General features: G+C 41.7%; 1 protein-coding gene across 2 annotated transcripts in view; it reads right to left on the reverse strand.

The window, feature by feature from the left end:
- The window catches only part of tubgcp6 (tubulin gamma complex component 6), a 29,190-nt gene extending 12,883 nt beyond the window's left edge, over window positions 1-16,307 (reverse strand). The window contains exons 1-17 of one of the 2 annotated variants that reach the window (XM_073471634.1): window positions 16,054-16,307; window positions 14,881-15,695; window positions 14,547-14,710; window positions 13,884-14,097; window positions 12,802-12,960; window positions 11,539-11,660; window positions 11,320-11,383; window positions 11,109-11,218; window positions 10,838-10,929; window positions 8,433-8,572; window positions 6,353-6,502; window positions 5,523-5,604; window positions 4,982-5,070; window positions 3,262-3,377; window positions 2,227-2,365; window positions 2,023-2,121; window positions 86-1,907 (exon numbers count right to left, since the gene is read on the reverse strand). In XM_073471634.1, coding sequence (XP_073327735.1) covers window positions 86-1,907; window positions 2,023-2,121; window positions 2,227-2,365; window positions 3,262-3,377; window positions 4,982-5,070; window positions 5,523-5,604; window positions 6,353-6,502; window positions 8,433-8,572; window positions 10,838-10,929; window positions 11,109-11,218; window positions 11,320-11,383; window positions 11,539-11,660; window positions 12,802-12,960; window positions 13,884-14,097; window positions 14,547-14,710; window positions 14,881-15,675 — 4,357 coding nt within the window. In that variant the 5' untranslated portion in view covers window positions 15,676-15,695; window positions 16,054-16,307. Of the gene's footprint in view, window positions 1-79; window positions 1,908-2,022; window positions 2,122-2,226; window positions 2,366-3,261; window positions 3,378-4,981; window positions 5,071-5,522; window positions 5,605-6,352; window positions 6,503-8,432; window positions 8,573-10,837; window positions 10,930-11,108; window positions 11,219-11,319; window positions 11,384-11,538; window positions 11,661-12,801; window positions 12,961-13,883; window positions 14,098-14,546; window positions 14,711-14,880; window positions 15,696-16,053 lie in introns of both variants that reach the window. The other variant, XM_073471633.1, reaches the window with a different exon arrangement.
- Window positions 16,308-19,553: the final 3,246 nt, after the last annotated feature.

Raw genomic sequence — 19,553 nt, forward strand, 5'->3', positions numbered from 1 at the left:
TACTCTCCTGAGCTTACTAAGTGGCAGTTAAGTGCGTCTCATGACTGTAGAATGTGTATCACATTATATTATTCATTACCTTTACCATCTTCATTGTCTTCCGTCCTCTGCTGATTTCCAATGCCCTTGCCCTTCACTACGCACCCGACTCCAAGTGAAGAATCTGATGAGTGGCCATAAGCACTTCCTGGCATTACAGAAGCTTGTGGCTCCGTCCCCAACACCACACATCCCATCCCCAGCGTGGAATCAGAGGAGTGGCCATAGGTGCTGCCAGGCAGTGGGGATGGAAGAGGATCAGTTTTGGACACAAGACATCCGGTGCCTAAATTTGAGTCTGATGAATGACCATGGGCACTGCCAGGTAGAGGAGAACGTTTGGGTTCATCTCCTGAAACTACACATCCGATAACCAACATTGAGTCTGAGGAGTGACCATAAGAGCCTCCAGGTAAAGCGGACAAGGCGGGTTCAGATCCAGACACCACACAGCCTGTTTGAAGGATGCAGTCTGAGGAATGCCCGTATTTACTCGAACGAGGTCTCTCTTCAGGTATGTTGGACACAAACTCGCCAACTTTTATATTAGCATCGGAGGAGTGACCATGGATGCTGGGAGAAGGTAGTTGCGCGACAACATCTGAGACATTTTCTCCAACTTTAATGTGAGCATCTGAACTGTGACCGTGAACACTGGCAGTGGGCAGATGGGCAACTACATCTGAAACATGCTCACCGACTTTGATGTGTGCATCTGAGGCATGACCGTGGATATTTGGAGTAGGAAAAGGAGCGACAAATTCTGACACGTTTTCCCCAACTTTAATGTGAGCATCAGATGAGTGACCGTGAATGTTAGAGGAAGGTAGAGGGGCATCAACTTCTGAAATATGATCTCCGATCTTGATGCGTGAATCTGAGGCATGACCATGGACGTTAGGTGATGGAAGAGGAGCCGTTACCTCTGATACAAACTGTCCGACTTTTATATGAGCATCAGAGGAATGGCCATGGATGCTAGGTGAAGGCTGTGGGGCAACCGCATCTGAAACCAGCTCACCACCTTTCAGGCCTGCGCTTAAGACATGAATATCTGGCAAAGAAACCTTTTCACCAGCTTTATCTTGAGCATCTGAGCTGTGGTCTTGAATGCTTGCAGGAATGCTTGTCACTACTTTTTGGTGATCATCGTCCTTGCCACTCTGCTCTACCAAATCATCTTGTTTTGCTGTCTCAACAAATTTACCTTCATCTTCATTTCCCTCCACTTTAATTTCCAAATTCACCATTTCTGTCTTCTGTTCTGTCACAGATGCAACTCCCGCCTGCTTGTTATCCATCATTGAGCGACCCCCATCTACAAGCTGCACTGAGGCATGAGAAGGATGTCCATAAACGCTTGGTTTAGATGTATTTTGGGGCTCCTCTGGGGTGTACTGGCCCAGAGGAAAGCTGGATTTGGAGGCTTGGCCAAAGGGGTTGGCTTTGGGGAGACCCTCCTGGACTTGAGACATGTTCTCTCCTATGGGAATGTGAGAAAAAGAGGGGTGGTTTTGGATCAAGTCAGGCTGGACTGCAGGTCCCCAGCGAGGCCGGGGCTGCGTTGACGCTTGGCCAGTTATACCCTCAAGTGGACTAAAGGGGGCACTGAAGTCATATTCAACTAGTTGTGCTGTAGGACACACTTCGGGTAGGTCAGAGCCGATCTCCTGTAGGGCCATGTCCACCTGCTGACTGTCAGGGTTTGGAGATTTAGGGAGAAAATCATTGATGTCAATGTTCTCAGAGATGAGGGCAGGATCCACTGTGAAGGTGGATGAAGACGTGTCAGGTGGGGGTGGTGCGGCATCAGCATCTTGAGTCTCCGCTGGCTGCTGTTCATCAGATGGCTCCTGAGTGGAAGATTTCTGTTAAGAGAAGATACTAATGAGGACGTCTGCTGCACACACTCTGGAAGAGCATGATTAAGTGGGAAGAAATAGGGATTAATGTAAGAGAAAAAAAAACAGCATGTTGTCATACTAGTGTTGATGGTGGTGCAGTCTGTTGTGCTGAGGGGACAGATGGCAATACTTCAATTGGAGGTCCCTCCTGGCCTAAAGGATATTTCTCGAGTATTGCCTGGAAAAGTCAGTTGTTCAAAATTACTTCCCATACCTGCCATTATATCAGTCTCTTAAATCACCTTTTCCTTGTCCTCGTTATACATTTTCTGTGTTTACGAACCTGAGTCTGCTGCCTGTCACACATGAAGAACTGAACCCGGGCGTTGTCAAGCCTCATTCTCTGCACCCGCCACATGGCCCGCCTCTCTCTGCGTGCTGCTTCCTCTGACAGATGGCTGTACTGAGCAATCAGCTCCTTCCTACAGTTTAGTCAGAGCATAGTAACACACAAGGTACAAGTAAATAATTTAGCTGAGGCTTGATATATCAGGCACACAAGCACGGGACGTACGGACAGACAGTCAGACAGATAGATTAAACAAATCAAAATAACTTTTCATCTATTTTCACCAACTTTCAAGGCCTTGATTTTTCTAATTTAAACTTTCCAGGATTTCAAGGCCCTGTGGAACCTTGTGTACCACCTAAACACAGAGTGACTGTTATTTTAGCCGACAAGTCTAATATTCCATAACGTACTGCAAATGAAATAGATTTTACATGAATATTGCTTGAATAAGCATAAAATGGCCTGTCATACTCCTGTGCGTGTGCACATATGTGCTTTCAGGCTCTGTGATGGCTCTGAATTTAAATTTTTACTTGACAAATCTTCAATACTCCTGAAATCTATGTTCTTCCTCGCAACTGACGTGGAATATCCCAAATAATAAGCTATTTGAATCTAGAAACTCTGCAACAAGTAATACTGCAGGAAATGAATGTTAAAGAGTCAGCTACAGTGACAAAAAGCTGTGGGGGAGGGGTGCTTACTACAGTTTTGGTAACCTCTGACCTCCAGCACCTCATCGAGCTAACCAACAACTTCCAGCCATCAATTGAAAATCCATTTGTGCTCACATTACACATTCTGATCACATCTGCTCATGCTGCGGCATCATGCAGTTATCCAAACTGCACAGAAATTTGGCCCAGCTCGAGCCGCTGAAATATCCCACACAGATGGAATTGATGTCCCATCATGTTTGCACATAGTCAGTTAATATATCCTAGATCAAATAAAATCTTAACGGAGAATAATCAATCATCAATAAAACATTAACATCTCTAGTGGGGGCTGTAAAAACAGTCAGACCTGGCTCTCTGCTCCAGTTGCTCCTCCAGGGCTTGTAGTCTCTTCTCTCTGTCCCTCACCTCTCTGGCAAAGCTGAAGTCATCCTCCTCCTGCCTCTTCTTGGCTGCACTTCGCCACTGTTGCCACACCACAAACACACACACACACACACAAAAAAAGAACACACACATCATTGCTCTCAGCTGCTAAAATGGGCATCAAAATCTGTTGGTGAAGTATATGAGTCTGAATTTATTACATTACATTCTTCCAATCATTCATTTCTGATGCTTTTGGCTATAATCCATATTTTTATAGTAACAATCATTGAAATGAAAATGTGAGAGGCATCACTTGTAATGATGAACCTACAGAGAATAATCACCTAAATCGTCAGCTCTTCTCGACTTCACAGTTGTTTTAGCAAGTTTAAGCCTATTTTTGTGGCCACACTCTCACTGCTCGCATAACCTCATAATTGCCCACTTTAGGAAGCTAATTCCAGCAAAAACAGCTCTAAAAACACACTGTACACAACCTGCTCAGCACTAAACAGCCAGACACTGTAAGGGACTAGTTGGTGGACCGGGTGGAGCATTTAGCAGATAAAGAACCAGATATTTTCCTCAGGAGTAGAGACAACACGACTCCTGCCATGACAACTTAAAAGGTGATTCTGTGTTCACAACTTCTGCCTCAAAGTGGCCCGGGAAATCAGTAATTGCAGGTTTAATCTTTTATTACCACTGATGCTATGGCAACAGTGGTGCATGCAGATGCAGCCGCCGGTAGCTCCTCTAAATTGTGCTACATTTTTGCTTTTTAAGGTGTTTTTTCCAGCTTTATTGATGAGACACGTATGCAAAGAAAGCAGGTGTTTTGGACTATGTGCAACTGACGTTGAGGCCATCACCGCCTACAGCACCTTCCGACCATCCAACCTGACCGGCTGGACCGTCCCAGGGAGGAAGAGAGTCGGAGTAAGCCATGCGAATCCAGCTTGGTTTAAGGTTGCTCCCGGCTAATGTGTGGTCGCAGGAAAATGAAATCGCCAAAATGGGACTCAGACCTGTCACTCGACGGCGGACTGTGTTCCAGGCCGACAGAGTGCAGGACTACAGTGGGACGAGGAGAGGTGGACTATGTGTTTATAACATTGATGCTTGGTGCTCACACACAGTCAAAGTGGATGGACAGTGTTTCCCAGATGTCAAACTTCTGATATGAAGATGCTGACCACATTATCATCACCACCTTGTTGCTGCTGTTTACATTCACCCTGACGCAGAGTCAAAACATGCACTACGTGTTTATGTATATTTGTATAGAAATAACTGTATATGATCTGTAATTTGTGTAGCATGAGGGAGTTGACAAACTTACCTTGTAATTATAAGAAATAATTGTGATGCTCTCTCTTTAACACACCATCTTTTCCTTCTCCCTTACAGACTCATGTTTACCATCGTACTGTCTCACACATTTGTTTTGTCCCCCCTGCCAGTGCAGGCAGTTTTTTAGATCTCTGATCACACACACAAAATATCTTTGTCTCTCTCACACACACACACACAAAATATCTTTGTCTCTCACACACACACACAAAATATCTTTGTCTCTCACACACACACACAAAATATCTTTGTCTCACACACACACACACACACACACACACACACACACAGACACACACAGACACACACAGACACACACAGACACACACGCACACACACACCACTACCTCTTGCTCCTGCTCCAGATGCTGTTTCAGCTCCTCAAAACGCTCCCGCTTCTTGGCTTCCTCAGCCAGACGTTGTGACACCTGGCGCCCTACAGGAGTTGAGAGAGATAACAATGAACTGCTTACCTACATAATAAAGAAGTACATAATATCTCTGTGTCTCTTCCACACATATGAACAGACACAAAACAGCATCAATATCTGCCTCACACTCACACACGCTAATATGCCTATGTGAGAGTGTCAGGCCTGAGACCACACTTCCAAGACATTGCTGTACTTCTTTTGAAGTAATATATGATGTGAGGAGTTTGCTAAACTGTGCGAGCGATGATTACATTTCACAGCCCATAATACTGGAAGTTGTACAAAGTATTCCTCACTGCTGCCGCCCCTGTGCATTTCTGCTGCTCTCCTGAGAGGAATGAATGGAGCTGAAAGAAACTCTTGCCGTATACTTAGCAGGATGGGGGTGTGCATATACATCAAGGAGCTGTATAAAATTATACTCTCAGTGTCGGTGTCTAAGTGTCACACTTACCACGGATGCTCTCCAGGGTTTGGGCAGCCGACTCCCTGACCTGATTGATCAGCTCCTGGCGTGCCTGCTCTGCTCTCTGGGCCTTACAATAGATAGAGAAGAAATCATCATTAACAGAGATCTATCTGCCTGCCCTGTAGCTCACCTCTCCTCCCACCTCCTCTGCCAGTCAGCACAGCCAGCAGCACACACGATACAGGCCATACAAAGCAGGCTGTTACACTAAATCAAGCAGCGTGCAGGCCCCCGACTTCAGCTGCATCATTTTAATGACTCGCTGCTGAAATTCTCAGTACTTGAGGGGCAGTGTCACCATCATGAATCATGTAATGTTAAGAAAAAAAAGAAACTCCTCTCTCTGTCTTTAGCGACAGTACCTGTGTAACAACTTGTTTTACTGCAGGTCTGCATTCCTTCACTGATGGTCAGGCTTCCCTGGATTTTTAAATATCCATTAAAGTCAGCTAGCAGAGACGTAACAGTGTCTATATTAAAGTAATACACCATGTTGACTACCATGTTTACCAACATTTGCTTCACATGAAACATTTTTATGTCTTTCTTAAAGCTAATTTTGCCAAACCTCTTGTCAGGTATAACTGAGGAGGAGAAATATGAAGGGATAACTCCATCTATTTTACACATTAAAGTGTGTTTACATGTCTTGGGGAGTGCTACTGCATATTCGAAAAAAGTAGTATAAAGCCTTTTGTGGCTCCAGAGGAAGCTGTATGTAATCTGTAACCCTTTAACAAATGCTCATACTTCAGAAGAAAATATGAGAAAATACATCTCAGGTAAGAAGCAAAAAACAATATGTGTCTCAGTACTTGTTCCTCCCTGCTCATGGCGCTGTGCTTTGCAATCCTTTCCAGGCGTCCGCGGTACACAGCACAGTCCCTCTCGATCTCCTCCACCTCCTGAAGGGAGAAGGTGACGGAAATGCGAGGCACCGGCAGCTCCGACCAGCAGATGTAGTGCTGTTGACACACAGTTAACAGGGAGTTAGCACTTTAAGGGAGGCTTGTTGTTTTAAGTTTTAATCCTGATGGTGCTTTTATATCATGGATCCCAAAGTTCCAGTTCATTAATTGATTAACCGATTGGTCTAGTCAGGAAGGAGAACATCGTTACTGTTGAGCTGCTAGAATGAGCAACTGTTTGGCATTTCTGCCAGAAAAATGCTAATGAATCAATTATCAGAATAAATTGTTTGATTTTCTCTTAACAACCTAACTGATAATGATGCCTTTTATAACAAAAAAATGAACAATCAGCTGTAGAAGATAGCGATATGCCTTACTGTAGATTACTTAGAAGGACAAATAGGCTTTGTTCGTAATAATACATTACATCGAACTGACTGGAAAGCAGTTAGTTAGCACATTAGCTACCATCTCTCCACCAGCAGTGTTTCAATCCATAATTTCACACATGCTCTTCACCACCCTGCAGTTTGTCCAGGAATAGCAGACCCCAACATTGGCAGAAATTAGCATAGAGAGAAAGACTGTAGTTACAGGATACCAATTAGTCAGGAGCATGAGCCCTGCGGTTTAGGTCAGGCAGGTCGAGTTATAAAAACATTATGCGCTGGAGAATCAGCGGGTGAGTCACAGACAGGCGAGGAGATTAAATATAGTTAGATCACGTAAAAACTTCAAACACTTCACTGAGGTTTTCCATTTGTCTGAATTTCTAAGCTTACTGTCATCGTGTCAAGTGAGGAGTCCACTCATATACATATACAACACTTTAGCTTAATTATACAGGTGCTCCTCAGGCAGTAGTGCTAGAAATCTCAAACTCGCAGGTAGTTTCTACATGCAAAAGATTTTTAACTATTTGTTGCTTATCAACATTTTTGTAAATACATTTATTTAGGTTAATCCATTTATATTTTTTAAAACTAATATTAACCATTTTTCAAGCAAAAATACCAAACATTTGATTAATCCTGCTGCTAAAATCTGATAAATTGCCGCATTTCCTTAAATTATACTACAGTGAATAGCTTTTAGGTTTTTGACTGTTGGTTGGTCGAAACAAAAAGCAAATTGGAGATGTCACCTTGGATTCTGGGAAACTGAGGGACATTTTTAACCATTTTCTGATGTTCTGTAGACTAAACAATTAATCGAGGAAAAATAACGAGAAAAGACAGAAAAATGTGCATCATAGTTTCAAGCTGATTCTTCAAATGTGTCTCACAAACTGTACAACCAAACATTTTCAGATTATATTGATATCAAAGCAGAAAAAGACATTTTAAAAACTGGAATGAGGGTATGGTTGCCATTTTTAATTCAAAGGTTGATTTTTCTGTTGATCTACTAACCTTTTCAAACTGATATACATCACAAAAGCACTGTCAAAGCAGAAAATATACATCTAAAATGTCAATATTTGTTTTTGATAAAGCAGGAAGTGATTGAGAGCAGAAGAGTTCAAAATTCAGAGTTCAAATGTCTGCAAAATGTTTTGAAAACACCTGTGACTCAGTACCACAAGAGAATATGACACAATGCTGATGAATGGGTAGTGATGACGTTTTGCTGGAGCCTGTGTCCCTATATGTCATAGTATGGATTATTTGTCCCATCCCCTTTTGCCAGTATGGATTTCCAAATGGGTACAATCATCGATGTGGCAGGTAGATAATTGTGGAGTGGATTTGTTGGATGTAAGTGCCAATCTATGCATCTCAAAGCCAATGCAGTACACTGAATGTCTGTAAACGGATCAAATATGGCAGTGTAAACTTAAGGATTAACATTTTATGTCCCTAATTTATTCAAACAACAGTCACTTTGTACTGAATAAATTAAGAACATAATTCAGGCAAGAACGTTCAGCTGAATAAAATCCCCTCGTCTGCATATATAAATGTGTGAAATGTGCAAAATGAACCTGGGGGCAGCAGATCTTGAGGAGGTTGATGGTCTTCCCACAGACGTACACGTCATTGGCAATGTGTCTCAGGAAGATGGGCACACAGTCCTCCACGTCCTTTGAGATCAGAGTGTAGCCTTGGACCCAGAAGTGTTTATCTGCAGAAAATCCAAGACACCTATTACATGCCATTCTACAGTTCAGACCAAGTAGTTACACGGGTCCATTATGCCTTCGATAAAACTACAACACACCCACAACTTAAGTACAAAAAGCAATAGTGGAGGAGTATTACTCAGCCTGGCCTAAAACTTTTCCTTATTAGTATGACTTACAGGGCATGGCAAAACTCTGGCCGCTTGAATTAACACTTGGAAATTGTTAGCGCTTAGCTCAGTGATCCTAAGCAAAAAGCATAAGAGAACATGAATGCACTGAGCTTCACGAGCTCTTTACAGAAAGCCTGCGGCTTGCCAAGAAAGCTTAGCCGCTGATTGCTTCCCTGGCCGACAGACTTCGAGGAGAACAATGACATTTGTGTGTCCTCCAAAAAGCAGGAGCGAGAAGTGCAGAGGTTCACTGCAGGAGTTGATGAGGTGTAGCCGATGAGCAAATGAACCTCTTAGCCAGACAAAGCTGAGGTGATAGTCTGACCTTGAATGGGGTGTTGCATGACATACAATATTTGGACAAGCTGTAATGATTATTATACAACTATATTTATGAAGTACTGTCATAATGAGGCCAATGTGTACCTGTTTGGGAAAAAGATTTCATCAATCATTGTACTATTCCCTAATATAGGCTGCAACTAATGGGTTGTACGATCATATCGGCACATCTTCGGTATTAGCCGTTAAAGACTTTTGACATCGGCCGGAAATGAACATTTCTGTGGATGGGACAGGCAGATAAGATGATGCACACACACAACAAGAACTGCTGACTAAGCAGTTTTTCTTTTTTTAAATATAGCCCAGTGAATGTGTACACTTTGAAAAGCACTGTACGTCTGCATCTGCTAGTGGGCCATCACGATAATAATGTTATTTCCACAACAGGAGAGACATGATGTGCTCTGCAATTAGGTGGAAAAAAATATGCGCATGTACCAATATCACCAATAATAAAAAAAAATAAAAAAATCTTAAAAATCCAAAATTGTGCATCCATAAATATTTCCATGATCGATTAATTTGCAGATTTGTTTCTCGACAAATTGTTTTGTAATTAACATTTCAGAAAATAGTGATAGTAGTGATTTTCTGTCACTACTACTATCATATATGACGAGATGGGCAACCAATCCTCACAATTTAAAAATGTATGCAGACAAAATCTTGAAAAAAAGTCTGAAAATCTGAAAAAAGTACATAAATGATTCATAGATTATCAAAACAGTTGCCATTTTCTGTCAATCAACTTATTGATCAGCCATTTCAGCTCTAACCAAGTATGTTTGTAACCTACAATACAGAATCTAAAAAATGTTGTTTTCACTTCAAGGAGTGACTGTTAATTTGACACAATTTTGTTAATGTAACTACAGCTGCAGAATTGATCAATTAGTAATCGATTAATCATCCATTGTCATCATCATCACAACCAATTAATTGTTTTAGTCACTTTTCACGCAAACATGCCAAAATAATTGATGGTTTCGGCCTTTGTTTTTTGGGTAAAACAAGCCATTTGATTAGCACGACTTTTTACTCTTTGATATTGTGATGGACATTTTTTTTTTCTGTTTTCTAATTTTTTTTAATGGGCCAAATTATTAATCTCTAAATTGAGGAAGTAATGAGCAGTGTTATTGATAGTAAAAAATAATCGTTGGAGAGCTCACAATTAAATTTTGAAGCGAGCTGAAACTGTAAAAATCTATTCAGTCGTAAGTCAGCCAGCTCCTGTAGAGCACAGACAGCTCTATATTTATCTGCTCTGCTAGAAGCATCTCCTACTGTCTCAACTCTCCTCCTCTGCTCTCCTTAAAGAGCCAAGTCTTTAATTGGACAAGAAAAAATGAATTCAGCTAGTTCAGATTTGTCAGGGGCAATTACAAGAGAAGAAATGTAAGAAAAAAAAAAACATTTATTACAGAAAATGTTGTGTTGTAGTCAGCGTGGTGTACCAAGTGAAAAGAATAAAGGAATATTATCTATTTGTGTGTGTGTCCCTGTGGTTTACTGAGCGGAGATGGCTCTGGTCCCCACAGCTGTGGCAGCTGACTCTGTTTCCCGCCGATTATCATCCAATAACTTCATGACATCCGTTATAGAAACAAGGACGAATCCAACTAGGCAATAAAGGCGGTAATAAAATCTATTTTTTCCTGTCTGTCTGGCAGGCTTTTCATTTTCAGATCCCGCTGACTGAAGCCAAAGTGTTTATGCGACAGCACAAGTGTGTGTGTGTCATCTCACCTCTGAAACTGAGATACTCCTCATTGACCTGGATCATGAATTCCCCGTAAACATCTCGAAACACTCCGCTATACACCCAGTCAGTCACAAACCTAAGTGACGCACAGTCAGAACAGTCAGACTCAGTCCTGACAGTAGCCGGAACAAAGATTAATAGAACGTAGAGAAAGTAGAAAGTACTGCATATCAATGAAGAAAAATCGCGTCCTTGAGTTGTATATTACTTTGTTTTGAAGACAAGTATCTGCATGAGGAGCATAGTGTGACTGACCGTGTATAAGGCTCACAGCTGCTCTTCAGCAGCGACAACAGGACCGGATAGTTTTCGTTGCTGCAGTTATTCTGTGCTTCGTTGTACAGGTAGGACAGCAGTTTAACACCCTGAGGAGAGGCACATGGCACTGAGCTGACATCCAATCTGATAGGCTAAACATAGCCATGATGGATGACATATTGCAGTTTGCAGATAAAAGACCACTCACCACAGGGAAGGTAGCTTGGCCTGCACCCAAAGGCCCATCTACACAGCACAGTTCTGACAGATACCTTAGATTAAAAGAGAGAAGAGATTTTTTTTGATCCACTGATATTTGCATCAGGGTTCTCTCTGTCGGGGAACGACTGTACTGTCGACTAGGTGAGGCTCAAAGTGTGAAATTAACACAAGACACAAGCATAAAAAAAAAAAGGTTTGACCTCACCTTAGCTGGCGGCCAACTTTGCGGAAGAGGAAGCCGATAGTCAACAGGCTGAGGGTGGGTGGAGTGCTGAGAACACAAGCCCTGTAGTAATGCAGATACTTCCGCAGACCACCTGTAAACGCCTTAGAAAGAAAAACAGAATCTATCAAATTCATTATCTGTGCCGATGTGAAACTACTGAAATGTTTAATTTACCTTGTGTGTAGATTTAAAATATACACTTGTACATTTTGACCTGGTGTGCCTTTTTGACATATTTGGTTATTTATTTATTTATTTATTTATTTTTTAATGATACTTACAGATCTTTTAGAAAGGTGCAGAATAAAAGTATCTCTTTTCCTTAAAAACATTGTTCTGATCATTTTAAAGATTTTGTGATTTTTGGTCCAAAACAATTGTTTTGTTTATGTCTGTAAGAATTCTGAAAGTTGGTTCCTCTTTCTAAGAAGATTTGTGAGCCAATAGTGTAACGCCGTTGGTATCACGTTTCGCCAGCATCAAGAGTTTAGCAGTCGCCAGTTTGTAGAAAAAAATGTATATATATACACGTCTACGTATTGGCTCATTTAAACAGTATGCGCCCTTACATAACATACTATACTGCCCTAGCACCATTTTAACGTTAGCTAGCATTAGCAACGTTAACACTAGCTAGTTATCGTTAGCAACTTCAGGTAGTGCAACAAACTGGCAATTACTTGAGGGGGGCAGATGATTCAAGCAACAGCGGTGTTGTAACTTGAACACAATGGAAGGGGGGGGGACACATGTAGTGGCTGAATGTTATCAATAACACCTTGAAAGGTGCAGTGTAGAAGATTTAGGGGGAGCTACTGGCATTTGATATTCATAGTTATGATTCTATTAGTTTGTAATCAACTGGTTAGTATGCTAACCTCAGTAGATATCTCCAGAAAACAATACATAGATGTCTTTGACACAATGTCATTTACAATGTGATTTTAGTTCATTTTTATTTTTTATTTCAACATATTCTTACACATTGTAATTATGCACTTCTTACATCATTATATCTGTACTTTTATATTTTTGTATGTGTGTAAAGGAATTATGTACTTGTGTTTGCAATTTCTCTAGTCTCAAATTGCCCCTTGAGGGATGAATAGCGTATTTTGAATTAAACTTCACTGATGGTCACAACAATGGCAAAAACAACTGGTCGATGCAGCATACGGAGTAGAGAAGAGAGGGGTAAAATGTGCCGTCTCAACAGCATTAATGATGATTATACAAACATACCTGAAACACAAGGCCTTTTTTGTCAGCACTCTGCAGAGAAAAGCGGCTTAGCCTCAAGTAGTAGGTGCCGTACTGGGCCAGCTCCCCCAAGAGACGAGACACACTCTCTGGAGAGGCTCCTGACACGCACACACCAGGTCTGACGTCAAACTGAATGCTCTGTGAAGGAGATTACATATTTACAGATGGTGGAGAAAATACAATGAACAACTGTACAGTCTAATAATGTCCAATAAAATAGCCCTGCAGCAAAGACCGTCTTTGTAAAGCTTATGATATTGAATTTTGTTGAGGCTGTCAGAGTCACCTCCATGGTGATTTCTGAAGGTGTGTGGTGTTATTATATTAGACCGTGACACATAATAAGGTGTTTGTTATGTTGTCCTTCCCGTGGTTGTTTTATGAGAACTGGATACAAAGCTCCTAGACATGACTCTTCTGGGGCGACTAAAATAACACAGACAATATTTTGCAATCGAGCACAACGTTACCACAAACCACAGCCGCAAAGATTACCTCTCAGTTTAATAAACACCTCTCTGACATTAGCAACAAAACTTTTGCAGAAGTTGCCTTTGATGCAGTATTATTGTATTAGATTAACTTAGATTGTACAGGTTTCCCTAATATTGTGTCCTAACTTACACCAGCCTGCATGTTAATGATAAAAGTCTGCTAGAGAGAGGGGAAACAAAAGAGGATTCAATTTATGTTGTAAATAAATACAATCTTCTGGAAACATAAACACTTAATGCGAAACAATAAAAGAATACTTGGGAGTACTTTCAAATATTTCCTCTTCATTTAATGTATCTTGTCAGGCGACTGACTTGAGTTTGTGCTTAAAACTGTCACTTTGTCTTTTTTTTCTTTTTGTGTTTTTGAGGCAATAACCTTTTATGAGTCACTTGGGTTAATTTATACCACACATGCACAGATTGTCCATTGATTCAGCTTTTTCTTTCGTAATTGTTTGCTGTCACAGTGTTTTTATCACTTCAGTCTGTCAGACCCCTAAAACAAGGCATCAGTTGCTTTTTATTGCATTTAAGAGACTGATAAAAGGAGATAATGAAATGCACCTGGTTGAGAGGGAAGGTCGTGGAAGCCACTCCGATCAAGACATTGAGAAGGTCGGACACCAGCTGTTTCTGAGAGTCCAGGGGCAGCGGGAGAAGAGGAGAGGGTGTGCTGGTACTGACCACCCTCATCTCCCCCTCCCATAGACGATAGAGTTGGTCAAAGGCCTCCCTGCCTCCCTCTGTTAGATAGAGAGACTCCCTTTTTCCTGGTGGGCTGATAAGAAAAATTAGGCAATCAAATTTTACTTAATTGTGTTGTGTTCCTGAGAGGGAGAGCAAAACTGAAAACATATGAAATAACAAACTGTGACTTGCTAAACTGCTTCTTGTGCCTTTTATGTTCTCACATTAAACTTCACATTTCCTTGTCAATCAACAGAGATTTTCTTTCCAACAACTTTGCTTATTTATTAATCAAACGTCGTTTATCAAGCAAAAATGTCAACTGTTGATGTGACAAAACAAACAAATTAAAAATATCACCGTACACTCTTGGAACTTGTGATGCATATATTTCACCATTTTCTGACTTCGTACAGATTTAATGATCAGTTGATCTGAGACTGTTTTCTGATAGCTACATCAAGCTAAAATTTTGTCTGGAAAATTAGTTTAACATGCTTATGATAAAATATTCAACAAAGCAACTATTGTGACTCTTACCAGCCAACAGACTCCCAGCAGCGGCGCTTTCCAGGCTCAAACGTGCGGAGAGCTTCCCATATATCAAAGTCTGGAATAGAGCTGGGCTCTGACTGAGAGTCTGGGGTCAGGTTGGAAGATGACTGGAATCCCTCATCCTCAGACTGGTCTAAAGAGGAGGGGACCTGCACAAACAACAATCGAGCCTTATGATACTGTTGCAAAACACTGGGGTTTAAACCTAAATCAAACATTTGTGAAAGTGAATTAGCAAGTCATAATGAACTACCCTAGCCAGATGACAAATCAACTTAAACTAAATATGCATAAGCAAGACTGATACATAGTTGCATACCCTTATAGCCAGCCCAGTTACATCAATATTACTGGGCACAGGAGGCAGGTCCAGTCTGATGTCTATGTCTGAGGTGCGGGTGTGCTGCAATGCTCCAAACAGCGTCATCCTGGTCTCCCTCTCAAATCTTTCTTCTGATTCTGATTTAGTTCTCAGAGCCAGCAGTCCTGAGCCCGGAGGGGCATCCATCAGCCTCTGAGTTCCACACAAACTCTCCAAAGTCCCCCATTCCTCCCCACACACTAGACCCCACGCACGAGCCTCTAGCCTCTGCAGCTCCTCGCTCTGGTAGCCCCAGGGTTGGGGCCTTCGCAGCACGGGTCTCTCTCGCCTCATGTAGTCCCTGCTGAAAGAAGTAGGGGGAGGTGGTGCTGAACCAGCTAGGTGCACCAGGAGCTCTAGGACTGCATCCACTTCCTTCAGGCCAGTGGATTCTCCTTCCGGCAGCCTCTCCAGCTGCTCCTCCAACCTCTCCGCTTCCTCTCTGCACCCTGCCACCCGCAGGTCAAAACATATCATCAGGACTTTGTTTCTGGGTGGTGTATTAGCTGTGGCACTCTGTCCCGAGGCAGACCCTTTGGTGCCATCTTGAAATAGCTTGGACAGCAGGACACCGTAGGCACACCTCTTGAGAGCTCTGCAGAAACCCTCTCTTGAGACTCCTCCCAGGGCACGGCGCTTCCATGATACCCCAGACAGGCTGGAGTCACAGAGGGCACCCAGCAGCTCAGTGATGCTGCTGCTGTTGCTGCTGTTGCAGCTGGGCTTTATGGGGTAGTTAGGGCTCGGGTACATGGTGGCACAGCTGCCTCAGCCTGTATGAGTGAAACAAAATAGGTTACACGTTATAAACAGGACATTTAGGATACACTGTGCAGGGATGCCAGTATAATATCATAGTAAACATTTAGCTTGGTTTTAGGCAGCAGCAGAAACCAGACGTGCTCATAACCAAAATATCTACGACAGACTCCTGTACCACTAGTTTAGTTTTAGTAAACTGGATACAAAACAAGAAATAATAAACAGCACCAGGGCCAGCTGACGGTGACTAGCTAAGCCAACATTTAGCTATGTAGCATTGAGCGTTTTCTACTGTATATCAAACCGCATATTGAATAAGCCAACCCAATTCCACTCCTAACTAATAACGACACCTCTTGAATGACTTACCCTCAGGAGATGGTGTGTTTCCCGTTGATTCAGACGATCTTGCATACACTCCGAGTAGATCCTTCCTGTGCATGCTAACGTTTGTTATTAGCAACCCCCCTCGACCAACTGCCTGTCCAGCTTAGTTTACGTGCCAAGCATGCGAACCTGGTAGGTGGGTCCTCTACACAGTTCACAAATGTCTTTATTATTCAGTGATTTCCTGTTTCAACATATTAGCGCCAGTTTATATGCTGTAATATTGTTTTCTGTAGTTGCTGCTAGCTACGCGCTTCATTCATCTTCCATCATCCGCGGGGGTATAACAAAATTAGAACCCGCCCCTTTTTAATGTGATTGGAGAAGAGAACGCTCAGTCTCTGGCTATTGGCTAAGAAGGTTGCGGGGTTCGTGCTGATTGGTCAGTCGTGTTAGTCAATCACATGATGGTAAACCTGTCATTTGCCACCGCGCTTTGCTGCATTCACGTGAAACGGGAAAATGCAAATACAAGATTCTTACTGTCTGTGCCAGTTTAACATGTGGCCTATTTAAGAAAAGGATTGATAATTAAAGTTAGAGACAATAATTTAAACGTTTCGTGGACCCAAGTCTTAACATATGATATGCTAAGCAGTGTCGCCACTTATAGGACATTTATGGTGGATGCTGCAATGTTGAACTCATTTTGGTCATATAAAATGAATGCGTCACACTCTAAATGATTATGCTGTGTGCTAGCTGTGAGTAGGAAAAACAAACCAGAATTAAACCCCAATATTATTAATCTCAGTCACCCAACACTTTGCTCTATTATTGACTTGAATGCAGCAAAAGTATTGAACACTAACAATAGGCCCACCTGTCATTAGTCATCATGCAGCAACAGGTAGGGCTTTCCTTTTCAGAACATGGCACCTACATTACTAACAATGCAGTTTAGTCTGATAAAGTGTCTCCGGTGATGCATCACCGGAGACACTTTATCAGATTACATGCAGCTTCCTCTGCAGCCACAAAAGGCTTTGCTACTTTTTCTCACATATGTAGTATTACTCTGCAAGACCCATGAACAAACTGTTAATGTGTAGAATTAGTGGAGTTACCATTTACATAATGCATATAGGCCCATGTACGTTGAAATAGTTATTGAGGCTATAATGCTCCTCCTGGACTGGATGTCCCTTTGTAGTATGAATCCAATGCATGTTATTGGGGGCCAAATCTTTTATCCATTCTGTGCAAAAATGCATCCCAAGGTTCAACCAAAACTAAAATGAGGAATTTAAGTCTCAGTCAAATCAAGTGAGAAGAGAATTTTGTCCCTCCATCTCTTACACTGAAATTGCATAAACAGGGGATTTCTTCAGGGCCAGTATGTAGAATATAATTCCTTACAGAAAAAAATTAAATGCACATTTGCATATTGTTTTAAGGCCGACTTGAGGCTAAACAAACCCATCTGTTCCTTAACAGCCTACATTAATTTTTTTTTTTCTTCTTTTTTTTTTTAGAGAACAGGGCGCTCTCTGGATGGGTGAAATGTTAAGTACCATTCTCCTTAAAAAATTAAATGAGTAATAAAAACACCCTCATTTTTCTCCTGGATTTGAAGTATTTGCTTTCTTTAACGTGGAACCAATGTATATTGATTAGTGCAGTTAATTTTGTGTGGTTTGTCTATAATAACAGCATACATGTTTATTTTTGTGCATAGGTCTCTAAGCAATACAGCTTGATCTCAGTGATTCTACATATTTAAATAAATAACTACCTCAGTAAACTATAGGAAACAGACAGCAGATTAATAATGAAGCCAGACTGTTAGACTGCAAGTTGCTTATAGCTGCAGCAAGTGCACAGATATAATGTCTACACTGAAACCACTACACACAGACAGGATAGGCTGAAGACATTTCAGTATGAAATTTTCTATCATTAATATTTGGAGTTCTGTATCTGTGGCTTGTAATTTCAATCTCCCAGTTTTCTTCAGACAAGTCGGCCGGCTCTCTCTCCTCCCAGCCCATTATACTCCGCTGTTAAGAGAGAGACTGCTGCTGATTTAAGTGTCTGCTTATATAGTCTGGGTCGCTCTGGTATGCAGAATTTTGAATACAAACCACTCTAAAATCATGTAGTTCTAAGTCTGTTAAAATGCCAGCAGCCCTAACAGGATATTTTAATTTGCTCTCTGGTGATCGCTAAGCTTAGAAAGCCCTAGAATCAGTTGTTGTTAAGCTTTAAATTATTCATCAGAACAACTGTTTAAAATGACACCACGCCATCATTGTTTTTATTTTCCACCAAGTTCTCCTCCTCCTCCTCCCCTAAGGCGGAAGAAATCAAAGCCAAATCTCATTAGAAGGTTTGAAACATGTGGAAGTGAAACACGACCTGCTGGTAAACACAACCATCTCCTGCTGAAGGAGAGGTTGGCTGCTGTGTGAGGAGCATCCCGGGCAGGAGAACGGAAGCCAGCAACATGCAGATTTTAACCCAATTTCTTGTGAGAAACCCTGCAAAGGATCTGACTTAAAATAATTATTTTTCAGTGTGCAGTATCATTTATTTCGACACATTGAAGGGCATGGTTATGTAGAAATCTTATCATAAGTGCTTTGCAAGCAAATAATTTGGACTCCCAGAATGATTTAAGCTGCACGTCTTAATAGGAATAAAAAGTACAGTGTTGCCTTTGATTATGGAGCAGTGATCAAGGACAGTGTACATGATGCAGTGTTTGCGATAATCAAGTGTAATCACTCCTGCCTTGGCTGCCGCCCTTGAAGTTGCTCTATCTGTTGCTGCATCAATGATCTGCTCTGTTAGAGGACAGCCTGCGCAGGCCTGTGGTCTGTCTTTGATATCTGTGCCCCTGCGTCTGGGTTTGTTAAGCAGCAAGATGAGGCAATTTTGCCTTTCATCTTTCTTTTTTCCAATTTCATTCTTAGCTGTCAGTGCTTAATTAATGTTTTCGCAGCAATTTTTCAACCTTCACCGCCGATGACAGATAAGCTGTGCGGCTATTTACATTATCAACTCGTTTCATGATGCCAGACCTTAGCTTCCAGTCTGTATTCTGAGCCGTGTGACGGGAAACTGATGTGGCATTTGGGGGGGGGAAACATCAGCGATCATAGGGTATGCTACACACGAGGGCTGATGCTATCAAGAAAGTCGTTTTGGGTCATAATATGCACAAATATCTGAAGAAAACCGTCAAGTTCAAGCACTTGGCCCTCGTAATGTGATTGGTTGGTTTGAAAAAGACATAATTTTCATAAATCCACCTATTCCACCTGCCTGTGCTGTAAGCTCTTCTGTCAATCTAAGGACAATGTAATGAGATGTGTAAAGACTTCCAGGAATGATTCAGTTAACCTCAACAAGAAATCAGCTACCTGTGGCAAGTGTTGCTCTATCGCCCAAGGTGATTATAACTCATGCAATATGCATGGCAGCGGAGTGTTCTATTGAAGCAAATCAATATTGTAGAAGTGAAAGAAACACAGCAGATA

This window comes from Pagrus major, chromosome 8 (assembly GCF_040436345.1).
Source record: "Pagrus major chromosome 8, Pma_NU_1.0".
Taxonomy (NCBI): domain Eukaryota; kingdom Metazoa; phylum Chordata; class Actinopteri; order Spariformes; family Sparidae; genus Pagrus; species Pagrus major.